The 19,969-nt window shown below is 35.1% G+C and overlaps 1 protein-coding gene across 1 annotated transcript in view; it reads right to left on the bottom strand.

Annotated features, from left to right (window-relative positions):
* The window catches only part of IQCM (IQ motif containing M), a 225,963-nt gene that overhangs the window by 176,514 nt on the left and 29,480 nt on the right, over window positions 1-19,969 (bottom strand). Inside the window, exons 4-6 of the mRNA XM_071222322.1 lie at window positions 15,923-16,013; window positions 11,598-11,692; window positions 10,736-10,817 (exon numbers count right to left, since the gene is read on the bottom strand). Of these exons, the coding sequence (XP_071078423.1) occupies window positions 10,736-10,817; window positions 11,598-11,692; window positions 15,923-16,013 (268 nt within the window). The remainder of the gene's footprint in view (window positions 1-10,735; window positions 10,818-11,597; window positions 11,693-15,922; window positions 16,014-19,969) is intronic.

The following is a 19,969-nucleotide window of genomic DNA, read 5'->3' on the forward strand; positions in this document are numbered from 1 at the left end:
AAGTGATTGTGCCATTCAGGTTTTATTATTTTTTTAAGGTTTTATTTATTTTTAGAAAGAGAGGGGAAGAGAGGGAGAAAGTGAAGGAGGAAAACATCAGTGTGTAGTTGCCTCTCAGGTGCTCCCTACTGGGGACCTGGCCCACAACCCAGGCACATGCCCTGACTGGGAATCAAACTGGCGACCCTTTGGTTTACCGGCCAGCACTCAATCCGCTGAGTCTCAGCACCCAGGGCCCATTCACATTTTAAACTACCAGACTGAAACTTATTTACCAAAATGTTCATACATCTGAATGGAGACCTGTGTGTTTAAAGGCTGTTTTATAAATTATTTATAATTAAGATCAGAGGCAATTAATTCCATAGCATGCTAAGCAATTTGACATAATTGTCCTTACTAAATCTTGACACCAAGAACCTCCTACTCTGATAATAGTTTCTTCCTTTCCATTCCACTCATAATTGAAAAATGAAGTACCATGCTTGCTACATTTTTAATAATCTAATAAAAGTAGAAACAAAGATTGTCATCAAGTATATAACTTCATTCAGATTTCAGAAAGGAAACGGGTTAAAAAAATACCAAGTAGGTGCCCTGTTACCCTAATTCAATTCTTTCACAGTAATTCTGAAAGACAGACACAAATGTCGCCTTCCTACAAAAGAACACAGAGGTTAGAAAAGATAAGTATCTTAACCAGGGCCATCACACTAATGAATGGGGGTATAGTTCTGACTACAAAGTTCTGCCATGAGCCGTCTTTGCTACCCTTTTTCCCCTCTTTTCTTTAAATGTTTACTGTCTATTTTCTATGCGTCAAGCGTCATCACAGAAATAGTGGCCAAGGAGCGCCTGAAAGGGGGCGAGTGTGAACTACGGCGTGCTGTAAGTCATGTTACGCACAAGATTTTCAAAGATGTATAAGAAAAAAAGGATGTACAATGTTACCAGTAATCTTTCATATTAGTTACATATTAAAATGATAAGTGGCATATACATTAGGTTAAATAAAAATTATGTTTAAAATTTATTTCATGTTTTTCTTCACCTATGTAATGTGAATACTACAAAATTTTAAATTATAAGTGTGTCTCATATTTATTTCTATTGTATATCACTAGCATCTTCTCAATCTTGCTTCAGGACAGGTAAATGAATTACCTACATGTTATTTTTAAATGTACACAAGTATTTCATGATTATTTTGAATAAGAAATATCTATAATCCACTATGGAATGCATCTTCCTGCCACCATCAATATTTATTGACTATATATTCAATCTCCCTTGAAATTTCAGAAATTAGCTTAACTAAAATTAGCTAAACCCTATTGGTTTTCCTTTTCCTGACAAAGTACATAATGAACAGAGAAATGCCTGCGTTCAAGACAGATATTCCTGTAATGGAATGAAAATAGCTTTTTTACATCTTACAAGTACCTCTTAGAGGTTTGCTGAACACTTTTTTAGTATAGCACTCATTTCTCTCAGCATGAAAAATTTTGATTGTTTAGAATTTGGTACATTAAATATATTTTTCACATTTTCCTAAAGATGAGGCAGGATGCTTTCAGGCAATAAAATACTTGTGTTTTTATGAAATGTCTATTAATGTGAGCAGTGGGGAACTATATCAGAAAGCTATCTTTCCTTTTCTATTGTTAAACACTGAAAGAGCAATATAAACTAAATTATAATTCAGCATAAAGGCTAACATTCTAAAATTGCATAGAATGCAATATCAATAAGCTTATAAAATTAATTGAAAATATAATTCTAAAAAATATGTACAGTAGTAGCACTAAATTTAGACTGTAGGATATCAGATGAACCAAAACTCTCAAAAACAAATTTACACTACCCTTTAGTTTGTAACATTGTACATACCACAAAATACTCATTCTATAAGCGCACTCTAGAATAAATCATTCTGTTCCACCTCAAAATATAGCCTTAAAACATCTCAATTTCATACTTAAGGAGCAAAATATTTACAGCCACATATAAGACAATGTAAACATATAAAGCAATACAATAAAATGCAGCAACAACTGAGAATCAGAAGCCTGATACTTGTAAGACTTCAGCTAGTTGCCAAATTTTGGATGTTTAGTTTCCTTATCTGAAAGATGGAAAAAGTCAGACGGGCCATAACTAAAAATCCCATGAGAATGAAAGAGACAACATATAAAAATAAACTTTTTACCAATAAAGTGTTATACAAATCATGCTAAAATTATATAAAAACAAATTTATTCTAGTATTTTATTATAAAGTTCAACCCTTCAATTAATCTTTTTCAGTAGCCATTGTAGCAAAAATAAAAATCTTTTAAATATTTTAAATTTCATCTTTCTAAAACCATTTTTGAAACACCTTTGTACAAAATAATAATTGAAAAAATAAAATAATAATTGAAGTTACATCAATAAATGAAAATATATATGAAGAGATACTTGATTATAGGAGAATTTGGGGACGTAGGTGACCATACAATTAAAAGGACCAGTAGCCGCAGTCTAAATGCACAAAAGGGAAGCATCATCTCCCCTCCACCCCAGCTGTAGTGAGACAGTGGATTCCTGCATCAAACTAAATGTATTTAGAATTTTATTGTTTTAAAAAAATCTATGTTCCACCTCCAAAATGAATTGGGAATCCGTCCGTCTCTCTCCCTGCCTTCAGCTGCCTTCACCTGGTGTCAGAGTGCAGGGACAGAGGACATGGCTTTTCCTTCCCGGATACTGAGCGCTATGGACTGAACTGTGTCCCACAACATTTGTGCTATGTTGGATTCCTAGCCCTCAAGAGATAGAACTTGGAGGAAAGGACTCCAGGTAATAATTAGGTTAGATGAGGTCATAAGGTGGGACACTTATGATTCTCTCTCTGCTTTCACTGTAGATTTCAGGTTGCTGTGTTCTCATTTTCATTTGTTTCAATGTATCTTTTAATTTCTTCCTTTATCTTATGTAGTCAACTCATGCATTGTTTAGTAACATGTTATTCAGCCTCCATGTGTTTGTGTGTTTTTCAGTTTTTTTCTTTTGATTGATTTCTAGTTTCATACTATTGTGGTCAGAGAAGATGCTTGCTATGATTTCAGTCTTCTTAAATTTACTGAGACTATTATTATGTCCTAACTGTGGTCTATCCTAGAGAATTTTCCATGTGCACTTGAAAAGAATGTATATTCTGCTGCTTTGGGGTGAAATGCTCTGAGTATATTAATTAAGTCTATCTGACCTAGTGTGTTATTTAAGGCCACCATTTCCTTGTTGATTTTCTGTCTAAAAGATTGATGTCAATGCAGTGTTAAAATCTCCTACTAAGATTGTATTATTGTCCACCTCCCCCTTTATGTCCATCCAGATTTGCTTTACATATTTAGGTGCTCCTATGCTTGGGTGCATAAATGTTTACAAGCGTTATATCCTCTTGCTTACCAATCCCTTTATCATTATGCAGTGTTCGTCTTTGATTCTTACTATAGTATTTGTTTTAAAGTCTATTTTGTCTGATGTAAGTATTGCTACCCCAGCTTTTTCTAAATTTCCATTTGAATGAAATATCTTTCCCATCCCTTTACTTGCCACAAGACTTTTATTTTATTTTTTATTTTTTTATTGTTGTTCAATTACAGTTGTCCCCACTTTTCCCCATTACTCTCCCCTTCCCTGCCCTGCCCCTTGTCTTTGTCCATGGGTCCTTTATACATGTTCCTGGACTTGACCCTTCCCTTTCTTTCCCCCGTTAGGCCCCCCTTCTCTCTGGTTACTGTCAGTTCTTTATTTCCTTGTCTCTGGTTCTATTTTACTTGCCACAAGGCTTTTCAAAGATGCAAAGGGAACAAAATTAGAAAGAAAAAAACCAAGTTGTTAATCACGACTGTGAGGGAAGCTATTTATTAATGGACAAGTTTTTTTTGTCTTTTCTCTGAATGTTCTTTAATATGGTTACATGTATTTTTTTTATAATAGCAAACAATGAAACCTAAAAATTTGGTGTTGATCTTAATACAATATGAATCTAATGATAAGTTTTGTTTATTTTAAGTTGTCTTCTCAGGAAAACAAAAGCTATTTATAAAGTATTTTTTGAGATCTCATATGTCTACCAATCTACTGGAAACTGCTTTCATCAAAAAACTCATCTAGCTTATTGAGAGACAATTGTATCACATTAATTAGATAATAGTACCATATATAACAATATTTAGAAAATGTTCATTGTTATGAGTAAATGCTGAAATAAAACCAAGTAACAAATATTAGGGCCTCAAAAGAAGTGCTCAGTCAGAGCTGAGCAATGTGAAGAACAGGAAAATATAATGATTATTAGAAATTCATAAACTAGAAAGCAATGTGCTATAGAGGAATGTGCTATTGGTAAAGATAAACCTGCCTTAAAAAAAGAAAAGAAAAAAAGTGAGTTGACCGAGCTCTAGCAAGACTATCAAAAAAAAAAAAAAAGAGGGAGGGAAGAAGAGAAGAAGAGAGGGAGGGCCTAAATAATCAATATTAAATATCAAAAAGGAGATATCAGTACAAATGTTACTATAGACAACCAAATGGCGGTATTTTTTACAATGCACGTAGCCCTACCAACGTAACTTATTAAAACTAATAGAAGATAAAAAATAGTTTCATCAGTCCTAAGTCTATTAACACGTTTAATCTGTGAACTTAAAATTTCATATAAGGAAATCTCCAGGCCACTTGGCTTCACTTGTGACCTGTGCCCAACATTTAAGGAAAATACTAGCACAATATTACACACATTATTCCATTCAACAGAAAAAAGAAGAAATTGTCCATGTTCACTATAATATGAAGTAATACAAAAAAAATAACAGGGGGCAATTCATGGACAATGATGGTGATGCATCATAAAGCAAGGATATCTATTAATCTAATTCTGGATACCTGAGGTTTCACAGAGAATATATGCATACTGTCTACACGGCGAGTAGAGAGACAGACAGGAAGAAGAAGATAACTAATGCCAATTTTTTCTGGGTTATTTTTCCTGAACTAGGAAAGTTTTAGGCCACCAGGAATAGATATGAGCTCTAAAAACAGACTACTACAAAGAACATGAAACCCCTATAGAATCTGGCTTTCTTCATTTTCTGTTTTTATTATTTTTATGATTTCTTGCCAGCTCAGCCAGGTTTTTAAAATTATCTTTAATATTTAAATAGCTTTTTTTAGGTGCTCTACAACTGAGAAGTCTTTCCTTGTGTAGTTGTTCACCATGTTTTCAGAAAACCATGCACTCACGGGCACACACAGCTGTATTTTTTTCAGCTGTAGTTTTCCTTCCAAAGGAAAACAGTATATTTGAGTTCCATGGGTAAAAATATTTATTCTAACAAATTAGATAACTTTCCTTATTGAATAGAAAAATAAATATGAAAGTTGGTGCCACTCTTTTAGAAAATAAAATAGCAGTATGTTTATTCATCCAACAAAATATTATAAGCACTTCTTATGTGCCAAGAATGAGTCTGGATCTTGTAGCAAAAAAAAAGTCAAAATGATAGGAATTCATGGAGATTACATTCCAGTAGGGGGAGGCTGATTAAACCAAATAAGTAGAATAGGCAACATGTCCTGAGGCCAAATAAAGAGATCCCAATGAAGCAGGGGAGGTAAATGGGGCTGGGAGGTGTGGCTGCTACTTCATAGGCTGGTCAGGAAGGTCACGTCCTCACTGATAAGGAGGCGTTTGGACAAAGCCCGGAAATGTTGCCTGTGGCGTTGAAGGGAAAGAGCTTTCCAGGCACAGAACAAGTAAAAAATTCCTGATTGGACTCATTAGGGTTGAAGTGCTTATTAAAAATGCAGGTGGAAATGCTGATTAAGCAGTTGAAAGTGAGTTGAAGTTTGGGAGAATAACCAAGCAAGAGATATGAATTTGAAGTCATCAGAATATGAATGGTATTTAAAGCCATGGATGGGTACAATTACTGAGGGAATAAGTATAGTTAGAGAAGAAATTCAAAAATTGATCGCCAAGCCTCCTGTGGACATTGGGAGCTCCAAGGCTCCCAATGGGAGTTTTTTAAAAAAAATTGTTGGAGCTCAGAGGTGATTTGTTTTAGAGGTGGTGCTCTTCAAAGTAAGAGTTTTAATAATATTTTAAAGATCTCTCAGCCACAACTATCAGAGAATGTATATAGCATGATGGAAGGCAAAAATTAGTGGAGGAAAAAATGATCAGGGAATTTAGATGCCAATAAATGAAAGAACTTATTTATTTGGCTACCAAAATCACAAAATCATTATAAGACTATGACTGGAGAAAGTTACAAGGACCCCGGAGCTAAATTTTTTAAGATACGAGAGAATGGATACAAATCAATAGATACTAAGAAGGAGAGGTGATGAAGGGTATCATTTGGTCACAGGAGATTCAAAGCTGGGAGTTTTAAGGAAGAGGAAGGGAGAATGGTCTGGAAACAGCATGAAGAATAAGGAAGCAACCCACACCCTCAATCCCATCTCTAGTCCCAGAGATGTGGGGCATGGGAGAAAAGACCATCATCATTTCAGAGAGCCATAGAGAAAGAAATGTCCTCAGAGCTGGGAACAGTGCTCAGATTCCAGGTAGGCCAAAAAGGTGTAGGGAACCCTTAGAAAAGATTAAGGATTTAGGACTTTTGCTAGTTACTGGATTCAGGGAGAACAGTACACAGGACTCGGGAATGGCAGGGGTGAGGAATGAGGTCAGGAAAAAGAAATACAGAATTATATAGAGAGTGAACTTTTGGTAATAAGAGGTGACCTAAAAGACCAGAGTCTGGGGGCCCATCCTCTGGTGTCCTGTCAACGACTATGTGAGAGGTTTTCATATCTGGGGAGAGGCCACACAGAAAAAGGAAAATTTTCTAACCTCATCATCCCTTTTGCTGAGGGCAGTTTCACTCTTTGCTTGAGGATTACAAATGATGAAAGTAAAGCCCAGGAAATTGAAGGGATTTGTACCAGACCAAACGGTTCTCAGTCAGAGCAATGTGGGCTTCTCTGACATACCTCCCTTTGTCCCAGAAATTACTGTTGAAAAAGGCTGTTAAAGCATTTCTGCCATGCACCTATTCCCTTAGAACCATAAAGATGGGAGAGAGCTTTCAAATTACTGGGGAAAGGGGCACTTGAGTAATAGAAGTTTGAGTGTCCTGCCAAATTTATTGAAATAGGAGGGTGAGCAGGCAGATTCAAGGTCTAGAACACAATGCTTACTGTAACAATAGCAAAACAGCCAAGTCCAGGAAAAGCCACGGCAATTGTGTTTACACAAAAACAATAAACTGTACTTCCTGAGTTCAGTGCTGTTACAGTCTGTCCATGTTACAATGAGAAGTGTCTTGTGCTGCTGGTAATATACCATTTAGGACAGGGTCTAAGCTGGATCTCCAACACCAGATTTTCAAACCTATTATGCTTTACAGTTTATAGCTAGGGAATTATAGCTATAAGCATAGCTCAATTGTATCCAACACCAAGATATGTGTTATATAATTTACAGGCACTATGGAAACACTTTCAGGTAGGTATTGCTATTATTCTCTATTTAACTAATGAATCACAGAGTGATTAAGTAACTTGGATGAGGTTTCCCAGCTAGAAACGGGCAGAGCCAAAGTTTTAACCTCATCAGAGTAACTCCAGTGCCTTCACTGTTAATCACTGTGCCATACTGCTTTAAAAGACAAGGCGCACCCTGACTGGTGTGGCTCAGTTGGCTGGGTGTAGTTCTGCAAAATGAAGGGTCATCGGTTCCATCCACAGTCCAATTCATGTTCCATGCATAAGCCTGGGTTGCAGGTTTGATCCCGGTTGGGGTGTGTGCAAGAGGCAACCAATTGATGTTTCTCTCTCATATCAGTGTTACTCTCCCTTTCTTTCTCCCTCCCTTCCCCTCTCTCTAAAAATAAGTAAATAAAATCTAAAAAAATAATAATGGTAGACAAGATACCCTGGCCAGGTAGCTAAGTTGGTTGGAGCATCATCCTGTATATCAAAAAATGTTGTGGATTCGATCAGGGCACATACCGAGGTTGCGAGTTCAATCCCCAATCAAGGCAAGTTCAGGAAGCAACCAATTGATGTTTCTCTCTCTCTTTCTCTCTCATTCTCACTCTCTCTCTAAAACCAATAAATACATCCTCGGGTGAGGATTAAAAAAAAGACAAGGCTTCAAGGAGTGTAAGATACTTACGTTTACAAGGTCTGTCCAGAAAAAGTCTAGCCATTGTTAATATAACAAGAACTGTTTGTGCATCTTCAATGTAACCTGGCAACCAAGGAAAGTGGACTGGAATGCACATGCATGTACAATAACAACTTCACTGTACTAGTCAGTGGGGGCAGTAGACACCACTGAGTGAGCATGTGCAGGGTGTGGCCATTGCATTCTAAACGATTGAGCAAGCAAAGCAACAAATCTGCGTCAAATATTGCATTGAGCTTGAACATTCCTCCACAGAAACTATTCAGATGATTCAGAAGGCCGCAGCTATGGGCAACTGGTGATTGGCAGCTTCATCAGGACAACATGCCCACTCCTGCATCACATCTCATGCAGAGTTTTTGGCAAAATATCAAATCACCCAGGTGACTCACTCCCCCTACAGCCCAGATTGGGCACCCTGCGACCTCTGGCTGTTCCCAAAAATAAAATCTCCTTTGAAAGTGAAGAGATTTCAGACTGTCGATGAGATTCAGGACAATATGATGGGGCAGCTGATGGTGACTGGGAGAACTGTGCCCACTTTGGAGGAAACTGAGGGGTCCTTGTCCTATGTATAATGTTTCTTGCATCTTGTGTCTTCTTCAATCAATGTCTCCATTTTTCCTATTGCATGGCTGGAAAACTTCTGGACAGACCTTGTGTGTGTGTATACACACACACACCCCCATGCAAAATATATATTATATATTATATATCATATATTGTATATTATATACTATATATAATGATGTATAAGTCAAACGAATAGAAATAATGACTTTGTCTTTATTTCTATGTTCTAATTTCCTTTCCTATTTCCTTAAGTAAGAATACTTTACTTATTCTAAAAAAGAACTGGGCAATTTTCATTTAAGAGCCTAGTCAATTACCACACACCTTAGAGAAAACCACAAGATCTACATTCTCTCACAATTTAAGCTACATTCTATTATTAAATAGGCCTCAGTGACTGTTTCAGAAATTCAGTAAAGCTGGAACTTACTAATTGAAACAGAGTTATAATAATGATGTGGAGAAAAATCTTTGTTGTGCAAATTTTTATACTATACCTTAAAGTGAACTAAAAAATTAATGAGCATATAAAAAGTATTCATTATTTTTCACCTAAGACACAAAGCCAAGACCACACCTAGTTATTCAAAAGAAAACCCACATGTTTTGCATTTTACTAATAGCTCACAGAAAATACGTTGCTGGCCACAGGCCTTCGGGTATTGCTGCCTTTACCAAAACAAAATTCCAATTATAAAAGAAGAGTTTTGGCTAAAAACAAAACAAACTAAAACAAAACAAAACCCTCACATACAACAGAGCAGTGATGAAATTCCCCCTCTTATTTGATTAAAAATACATTTCAAAGAATACAAGAATAGCTACCCTATACCATATGGAACTAATGATTTTTATTGCAATACTTTGTACTTTCATTGTGTTCAACCTTCCAATTCCCCATGAGGTTATGTGAGTACTGAGAGACTTATATCACAACATTGATAATCTTCCCAACAATTTGGTTTTAAAGCATATAAAGTAAACTGCATAACACTTTCCTTATTTTAATGGTATCTCTACAGTCTACAAATAATCAGTAAACAAGAACTAAGAAATAGCAGCTGGTCCTATTTTTTCCATGTTACTACTGCTATTAATTCATTACTGTTATTATTGTAGTTGACATTCCCAAATTCTTTTTTCTTTTAGCAGTTATCATGTTTTAGCCTACTAAGCAGAAACAGACACACAGATGCATAGAGACGTATATTCCATTTGGTGGCTTCTTCTTTAATTAACATTCAATAATTCATTCATTCATTTAACAAATTATTTATTAGTGCCTAATAGGTGCCAGATACTCATCACTATGATAAACACAGGGTGTCATCAGTTTCCATGAAGTTATGGTTCTATTAGTAAATATTTCAGGTACTTCAGCAGAAAAAATTTGCATGGGTAGAACCATTAGCAAATCTCAAAACATATCACGCAGGTGATTACCCATTCTGCCAGCCTTCCACGCACAATTTCACAATGATCTGTAGCTTGTAACTGGGATTCTCTCAACACATGTTTTAGAAGGTCTTCTATCTTTTCTTTAGCACTAAACAAACAGTGGTCAAGTCCCTGTATAGTAAGCTCTGGGTATATGGGAAAAAGAAGGCTTAAATAAATTTCTACGTTCAGATTAAAGCCATGAGAATTCCTGAATCTTTCAATGAGCTAAGAAGTTCCTCCACAAGGGAAAGACACAGGTGATTTATCTGAGGTGGACAGCATTTGTAACTGAAAGCTCCCACTAACCCTTAGGATGACCCTGGATAAACTCTAAATGTCACAGGATTAGTAGAACTTTTACTTATGGGGTAGTTAATGGTTATAAACCTCAGTTTTAGGGTTATCAGATTTTGAGATTATTATCTACTAAAATGACTTCATTTATTGAACTTATGCCTTATGATGAACTGTTGACAGCATTTACTTCTTCACGGGCATAATCAGTTCTAGACTCAGTTGAGACTCACACTTCATTCCACTACCCTTGGGCTCAGATCTGATCAAGCCTAAAAGAAAAAATTTTAAATGACCAATTACATTTGTTTAAGATCCTGACACTGTATTCACAAATACTAATAGTCTGGGGGGATATTGGTTGGATCCATGAAAATGTGTTTTCTGAGCTTCCACTTGATGCTGGAATTCCTTCTATAATAATCCAAACAATAAAGGCTGTAAAGTTGTAAGTTGGATCAAGGAAATTGTATGCAAGAGTGACCTGAGAATCCAAGGAGGAGTATATTCTAAAAATTTTCAAAAATGTCTTCCAAAATTAACCAAAGTCCACTCTATAAGAAGCTTTTCCTCTTAATGATAGCCTGAAGCTCAAGAGCATGAATAATAAGTTAAAAATAGGGCAAAATACAAATTAATTTCTTTGACTCAGTAGCCCCCTAGGTCTTCAAGTAGCTCACCACATTCCAAAAAGTTTCTCAATCACACTTAAGGGACTTTAGAGAATCATCTATATTTTCTTTTGAAGAATTATATAGTCTTAAAAATAACAATAACTCAACTATAGGGAAACTTTTAAAATTATAAGAATTTATCCTTTTAATTTCCTAACACTTTCAAAATTCATAGACATCAAAAAACATTTCCATCTCAAGTTCAAAAACAGAGCTAAAAAAATTGTTACTAGTTGTTTCTGAAATCTTTTTGATACGGTATTTGCAATAGAACAAAAACAAAATGACTGCCTCAATACTAGCTGTTTCACTCTGCATTTTGAATGAATGCAGAGTAATGAACATCACTGCTGCCAACACTCACACAATGAGACTCACCATGTCCTTTCAGAAGCCCCATCATGAGAGGGGAGGCCATGGGTTGTAAGGACAAGCCGAACCTGGTGATGGGGAAGGCATATGAGTCCAGCACTCTGTTTCAAAAAATATAAAGTTAGAGCTCTGAGTGATCTCATAGTCCTATTTTGAAATACAAACTTTCAAGGCTAGTGTTATAGGATTAGACACTAATCTTCGAGAGAAAACTATTTGTCTCCTGTCAACCGAGACAGGTGTTGTACCCTCAGTGCCCTTCAGTCAAGGACGCATTGAGGGTTCTTGATAAATATTCATTATTGAATGAAGACAAATTAATACCAAGTTTTGATGACTTTGAGCATGGATAACAATTAATAACATTTACTTTCTGAACAAAAAAAAATTAAGAAAAATTAGAAAAACATGCAATATATCTATTTTTTTCTCTATTTTGCAAAAGATTTAACCAACATGTTTTCCTCTCATGAAGTGGAGAACTTCAACCACATCAGTGGAATCAAAAACCAGATACTACACAGAAACTTTAGAAAATGTAAATAAGCAAAAGGAAGAAAATTAAAATTGCCCTTAATTCACCTCTCTAATATTTTAGTGATAATTGCAAATCTTTAAGTTCTTATCAGCCACGCACTATTACATTTAATCCTCATAAGAAGCCTCTGGGTATTTACTATCATTATACCCATTTTATAAATGAAGAAACTAAGACATTTGGGGTTAAGTAGTATACAGTTCAGATTATCTCAGCTAGAAATGGGTGGAGCCAGGATTGGAATCCAGGCATTGGGTGGGACTTCAAGAGCTAAGTTTCTTCTTATTACTTTATACTGACACCATTTGTCATGATTAAAATGTGCAATACATTCCATGCCTTTTCTATGTTTATGTATAAACACTTTTTCAGCTTACTTTTACATTTTGTGTCATGAAAATCTTTCTTTGTGACTCTACAGAGATGCACATTGTTATTTGGGTCCATTACACAACATTCCACTGTATGGATTTAACATACTGATGGTTTATTTATGAATCTTCTTTTGCTGGACATTGGGGTTATTTCCATTTTTGTTATTTACACACAAAGGTAAAAGTCTTTGAGTATTTATATTTGTGTACCTGTCCAATTATTTCCTTGTTATAAATGCCTAGAAATGAAATTGCTAATTCACATGTTATATAAAAGACATTTTTAGGATTTTAACACATTCTGCCCATCAAAGTATAGGTTCTGTGAGGGAAGAGAATGTAATTGGCCTGTTCAGAGTTTTACATTAGGCCCATAGTAGGCACTCAATAAATAGTAAATAAATGACTGACTTCTAAGATCCATGAGTATGACTGTCATTCATGTGGTCATACCCATTCTAGTAGCCAAAGAACTGAGGTGTCCCAAATATAACTAAGTCATATTGCCAAGGGAAAATATGAGATGCTTAACAGGTATTCAGGCAGTTTTGCAGAACTCCATCTGAAATTCTAGAAATTATTTGTATGCTAGCAAGAACTGGATTAACATAAACTAATCAGTCAGTTTGCCTTGCTTTCTTCTATCTGATCCATGGTTAAATATTATGTAAATCTCAAAATTAGAACTATTAATTGCATTTTTAAAAATGATCCCCTGTTAATGCAAGATTTTAATAGAAGTAAATCACAATTAATCCACTTAAGCAAAATATTTTACAAACATTAAGGTGAAATGACCCATCTTCATCTGTTATTAAACTGATCAGAATAATCTAAATACAAATTGCCACGTAACACATAGGAAATTCCTACTGATCACAAAACTAGGGGACGAAATACAGGCTCACCTGTCTGAATTATAGAATCTGTTTACAGAAACGCAGTTTTCATATCTCCAAATGTGCCAAATATCATCAACTAAAAAAATCTGTTCTAATAAATGAGTGAATTATAAATGAATTTCCTTGATGGAAAATCAATATTTATAATGAATTCCTATTTATCATTATAGTCATAAAAAGAGTATGTTAAGATATGATAATTAATCTTTGAAGTTAAAATTCAAAGGTATATTAAAGAATTTTACTTCCTTGAGCTTGAATTTGAAAAGCAGAAATATTCAATTTTGTTTTCCCTCTGCAAGTCAAACATAGACATACTTGGGAAAAATTCTTCACAGGTCACATTTCGGTGACTCAAGATGAATATTCATAGTACATAAGTTTATAATTTTGACGGGAATTATATTAAATAATGTTAACATATTTTGTTTTGAGAATGCTTTTTCCCTCACTAATACAACCTAACCAAATATCTTTTTAAAAATTACGTATATGAATAGATTGTTTTAAAAAAGATATATTGCTTACATTTCTTAATAACTACACAAGTGCTTAAATCAATGATTAATAAAGTCATTTTCCAAAAAAAAAAGAAAGAAAACATTTATATGATCCTATCCTATTTCTTCATTTCATATCCAAAGAAATTCCTTTCATGGATCAATATTTTTATGGCCTACCTAAAAATATTGTGCCACATTAAAAATTAGTAAAAATTAGCAACTTCAGGGGAGTTGTAAGTAGTTTACGTACAACTTCTCTCATAGGAGTCTATTTGTCTTGAACAGACACATTTTGAGTCCCACAAAAAGCTGATCAATTGATGCTAATTAATCCTAGAACCTATCTCTGCACTGTTACAATCCCACCTGACTTCCTGACTGTTGCTTATATCCTCATTGCCAAGTTTTCTTTCCTAGATTATGTGATATAGTAGATTTCAATAAAAAGTTCAGTGTGATCACATTTTATTTGTCTAATTAAACACAGTTTTTTAAAAATCCTGAGTCATCATGTCCAAAACAATTATTTGCCTCTTCTTCTGTGTTCCCATCACACTTGTAATACTAACAAAATGAAGCTAACTGCTAAGGCAGGAGACTAGTCACTGCCATAAGCTAGCTGTGAAGACAAGGCAGCTGGCTGGATTTACGTTCAGGCTTTATGTGCCCCCTGCTGTCAAAGGGTGTTGCTCTTCCTCATTAAGCGAGACATATTTTCATTTAAAAAAAAAAAGGGACACAAGGGTGAAGAGAGACCTTTGTCTTCTGCCAGTTGCAGAAAAAAATATTTGGTAAATATTGAACTCTCTTGAGAAAGACAAATTGAAAAATATTATACATGATCAGATTATTAAATAATATGTGTCTACTTGTCCCTAAATCATTATTTGGTTAAATTGCTGTATTAAGTACTCTTTTAACAGCTACCACTCTGCTAAATCAATCTGGGCCTTGGGTGAAATTAAGTAAAGGCGGAAAGGAAATTTTTATAAACCAGTAAATTCCCAATACAATCATTTCTTTTTTTTTTTCACAATTAATATCTTATCATGGAAAAAACCCTCAGTATTAAAGACCCTCAGTATTAAAGACCCTCAGTATTAAAGCTCTACATATATTCCACTCTTCCAAACTTAAGTTTTATACTTAAGCCAAGAGGATAGACACTTCTGAGCAAGAACCTTCTAGTGTTAAGCACATTTTTGCCACGTAAATATTGGAAGATCAATGACATTCTGTGTAGCCGTGGCAACATTTTCTCAAATTTATTCTATTTATAATTGTGCCAATTACCTCAAACTTCTGACCATAGCAATGAATTGATGTAAAACAAGGGTCTGAAATAAACAGCACTTTAACAGGGTAGTACTTACATTCTATAAGTATACGTGTTCTTACAAAACGTGCCAAAGGGCTTTGAGAGGGTCTATCTGTAGCGTTAGATCCAATGATCACACACACAATTATAACATCGTCTTGAAGAGGATGATGGTTATTTAGTGGAATAATTCGGCAAAGTAACTGACCCATCTCCCCCCATCTTTGGAAAACAGAAGCAATACTCAGAGTGTCTGCCTACCAACTACGCTTTGTAAGATCGGCCTCACCTTCTGTTAGAAAAAGAGTAACTTTAAATTATTAAGTTAAAAAAAGAAAAAGTATAACTTAACTGCTCCATAATTGCTGCATATGAGTTATTAAAATCCCAAACTTATGTAACGTTATCATAAAATATGGCATTTTTCTCAAGAAAGCCACAAATTGGATTTGCGCTTACGCACTGTAAAGCCCAGATGGTTTGCGTCACTCCTCACACATCTTCCAGTTCAAAAGTTAATTGAAATGAAAACTAAAGTTGTGATCATTGATATTGCTTTGAGGGACTCAAGCAGAAGGATAAATTAGCCTCATGCATGGGGTGTTAATAGACTTGAGAAACCACAAGAATTGGTCATGAAATATTGGCCAAATGGAAGGAAAGCAATTTCCTATAGATTAGCTTAGTGCACATTACCTGGACTTCCCATGGCACTGCTGCTTTTCTTTCTCCATTTTTTTACCCACTGATTCAATATTAGTCACTATTTTACACAGTTTAACTTGTTCTGGAATTTGAAAAAAAAAGCTTTAATTGTATACTATTAGTTTTCAAGTTATAAGGGCATTTTTCAAATTAAATTGCAAATCATGGATTTTTTAATAACAGGTACTACCATATTTTTCAAAAAAATTACTAACACAGAGGTACTCTAAAACCACATTTGAATGTATTTTTTTCACCCCATGCTCCTCAGATGTTTTGCAATTACGAAAATTTAGCGCTGAAAGTATAGAGTAAATGAACCGCATATATCAAGAAGGAGAGAGCTAGCTCCCTGAGAAATGTCGGCCACAGCACAGCACATCCCAGTGGAAACAAATGGCCTCGTTTTCACACATCAGCATTATTATCGTTGCGATCATCAGAAGGCTTAGTTTTTACAGGCGAGCCTGCTATTTTAAAATAATTTGGCAATCATTAGTTAATATAAATAGGAATATCGACAGCTCCAAAAAGCCTCATCCGTTTGATCGGAAGACGAAAGTCCAGAAAAGGCAAAATTTCTGCTTAAAAAAATAAAAAACTAGTTCTGAGTCCAAAGAGAAAATTACATACATATTTTCAAAATAGCTACTACTTTTTAATTTGTACCCGCAATGGGACTAACATATAGTTTGAAGCATTGCAACAAAATATTGTCATACATTAAGTACCTTGTAGCTACTAGCTCAGATCTATCAAAGATATGTTAAAAATGGAACAAAACCCTCTGTTTTAGAATTATTTACAAACTAGTGGTGTCTCAACGCTAACAGACACAAAAGCACAGTTGACCAGATTATGTAAATTCCATTGAAAACATATAACATGGAATACTGAAATTTTGGAGAAATGAAGAACAGAATGTTAATATTTGTTGACTGTAAAATACCAGGGGTACTAGTTAGCATTCCCTATGAATTGTGCTACACTTATGCTTTATCGCTCTTTGTTTGTTTGGTACAGTACTGTGACTACTCCCTTTTATACATGAGGAAAGCAGATTACTCAAGATATTGTAAGTGAAAAAGTGCAGAGCCAAGAAATGAACCCGTGTCCTTCTGACTAGGTTCACCCTTCATCACTGTTCCATTGTCCCCAGAGCTCATGGAGCCTCAGGGACCTAATCAGGGAAAGCGGGTAATTTCTGCCTTGCTTCCTTTGAAGGGTAACTATAGAGCTCAAAAGACACACTTTAAGTAAAGACACATGATAGTTGAGAAATATATTAAGGTGAATTAGAGAAAGAATTCATAAGTTTGAGACTCAAAAACAGAAACATTTGAAACTATTTGTTACAAGCTAAGTGTGCTAATTGCTATATATAGATTATCATATTTTATTTCTCATAACCACCCCATAAATTAGGTACTAATTTTATCTCCATTTTACAGATGAGAACACTTGAGCAAAAAAACAGCAGTTAACTTTCCTGAGTTATACAGCTGGCCAGTAGATAAAGTCAATATTCAAGCCCAGGCAGGCCAGCCTTGGAGCCTGCATCCTTAATCACAGTGACATTCAATATGCATATTTGTTTGCTTCTTTACTTAAGTAATATCTACTTAGTGAAAATAGCAATGCTAACTCCTAGAGAAGGGAGATGTAGGATATAACACATGAATTCCTTTTTTACTCAGTGTGTTATAATCTACTTCCAACTTTATTCTTTTTGAAGCTGATGCCAACAAAACTGGCTAGTCACTCCTGGGCCATTTTGTCATATCTCCATTGGCTTTTGAACACTCCTTCCTTTCTGCCACAATAATGGTTCTAGGCTCACTTTGTTCTTTCTCTGTTCCAGACCTGCAGGTCTCCAAGAGGCAGGGGTCGCTATCTCTTCTAAAATTACCTTGCTTCTCCTGGCTGGTGAGGCTCCATTTGTTGGAGCATTGTCCGGTAGACCAAAAGGTTGCTGGTTCAATTCCCAGTCAGGGTACATTCCTAGGTTGTGGGTTTAGTCCTCAACTGGGGCACATGCTGAAGGCAACTGATTAATGTTTCTTTTATATCAATGTTTCTCTCTCCCTTCTCTCTCTCCCCAAAATCAACAAATATATTTTTAAATTAAAATTACCTTGCTCTCTATTCTCCAGTATTTCCTAATTAGAAAATTCTGTTTAAATGCATATTAAAAATTCTCAGTATGTTCTCCAGAGCTCTTAGACTTTGATATTTTCCATGTCTTTGTGCTTATTTTATAAATTTTAAGATACCTTCTCTAATTTCTTATTTCTATCTTCAGCTTCATTGAATTCATTTTTAAAACTTACTAAGTGTCTTATTTAAATTATTATATATTTATTTCTAGAAGTTCCTTTGGTCCTTCATCAAATCTTCCTGAACATTTTTATAGTTTCTAGTTCATTTTTATACTTTTACTTTTTAAACATATTAAGCATACTTATTTTCTATTCTATATCAGAAAATTGTAATGTCTGTGGTCTTTGTAAACCTAATTTCGTTTTGAGGAAACTGAAGGACTAGGTCTCTCACTCCCAGTGGCTTATTTCTTTCTGATATTTTAAAACTGTAAACTCATATTTCATAGGAATGGAAATTATTTACAAGCTGGGATTAAGATCCATTCCTCAAGAAATAATTTATTTTTCCTCCAGGCAGTTGAGAAAAGTTTCAACTCATAATAACATTAAATGAATTTCTCACTTAGGGATTTTTGAGATTCCAGTATAATGTTGATTCTGATTCAATAAATTATATGCGGAGACTTCTCTCAGAGCCAAAGCTAAGATACTCAAGTTTCTTTGCTATTTCCTCCTTACAAAGCAAGACTTTTTATTTTCCTGGTTTAGCCTTTCATTGATGGCATCCCCTTTGGGAGACACTCAAATTTGAGGAGCCACTGCACTGACTCCCCACCTTGCATGTTTCATGAATTTTAATTCTGTGCCTCGCTCATGCAATGCAAATGAAGGGGTCATGGCCACCAGGCATGTGCACCAACTGCCAGGGACAGAAGCTGGGCTCTGCCCTAAATCTTTTGTTCTTCTTCTCTTCTTCCATTTTGGATTTTCAGGTGGTCCATAAAAATGTGCGGAATAAAGAAATGTCTTCAGGCTGGCGCTCAATCCACTGAGCCACAGCAGCCAGAGCAAAAACGTTCTTTATCTTGATTGTAGTGGTGGTGGTTACACTGGTATATTAAACTCTTAAACTCAAAATGTTTTGATAGTTAAAATAGGAGAAATTTGTATTATGTAAACTATACCTCATTAAAACTGATTCTTAAAAAAAGGGAAGGGAAATAAGAGGCATTGATTGCCCTAACCAGTGTTGCTCGGTTGGGCATCATCCCATAGAGTGAAGGGTCTGTGGTTCAATTCATGGTCAGGGCACATGCCTGGGTTGTGGGTTTGGTCCCAGTCTGGGAGTATGACAGGCAGCAATCAATGTTTTTCTTCCTTTCTGCTTGTCTTCCCCTCTCTCTAAAAATACATATTTTTTTAAAAAAGAGGCATTACCAATATGATCAGGTTTAAATATTTTCTTAGTTCAAATCAAATCAAATTTTAATTAAACAAATCTCAAGATTGTTCTGGCTATCTTGACTGAACTGGAACAACCAAAAACATCAACTTCATATCTCCAAATAAAACTTTTGTATTATTATATTTAAAAAAAAAGAAATGTCTTCGATACTTTCCCCCTTTTTGTTAGCCAGGCACATTTCGAGATTCAACTCAGGAAACACTCTTTGGTCTAAACACTGCAATAATTTGCAATCCTCATTATAATATCTAACGCATTCATCAAGCATTTGTTATACAAATCAATAAATAAAATATTTAACACTTCTTATTCAGCTACACAAAATTGTTAATATCACGACTTACTATAGGTTTACCATTCCTCCTTCAACTGACCCCCATCTCTGCCCCAACCATCCTAATGAATCCTTTTATGTCCTCCTTTTGGGGAAAAAAAAAATAGAGCTCTAACTCTGAAGGTTAAAGGCAACCA

The sequence above is a fragment of the Desmodus rotundus genome, chromosome 9, assembly GCF_022682495.2.
Source record: "Desmodus rotundus isolate HL8 chromosome 9, HLdesRot8A.1, whole genome shotgun sequence".
NCBI lineage: Eukaryota > Metazoa > Chordata > Mammalia > Chiroptera > Phyllostomidae > Desmodus > Desmodus rotundus.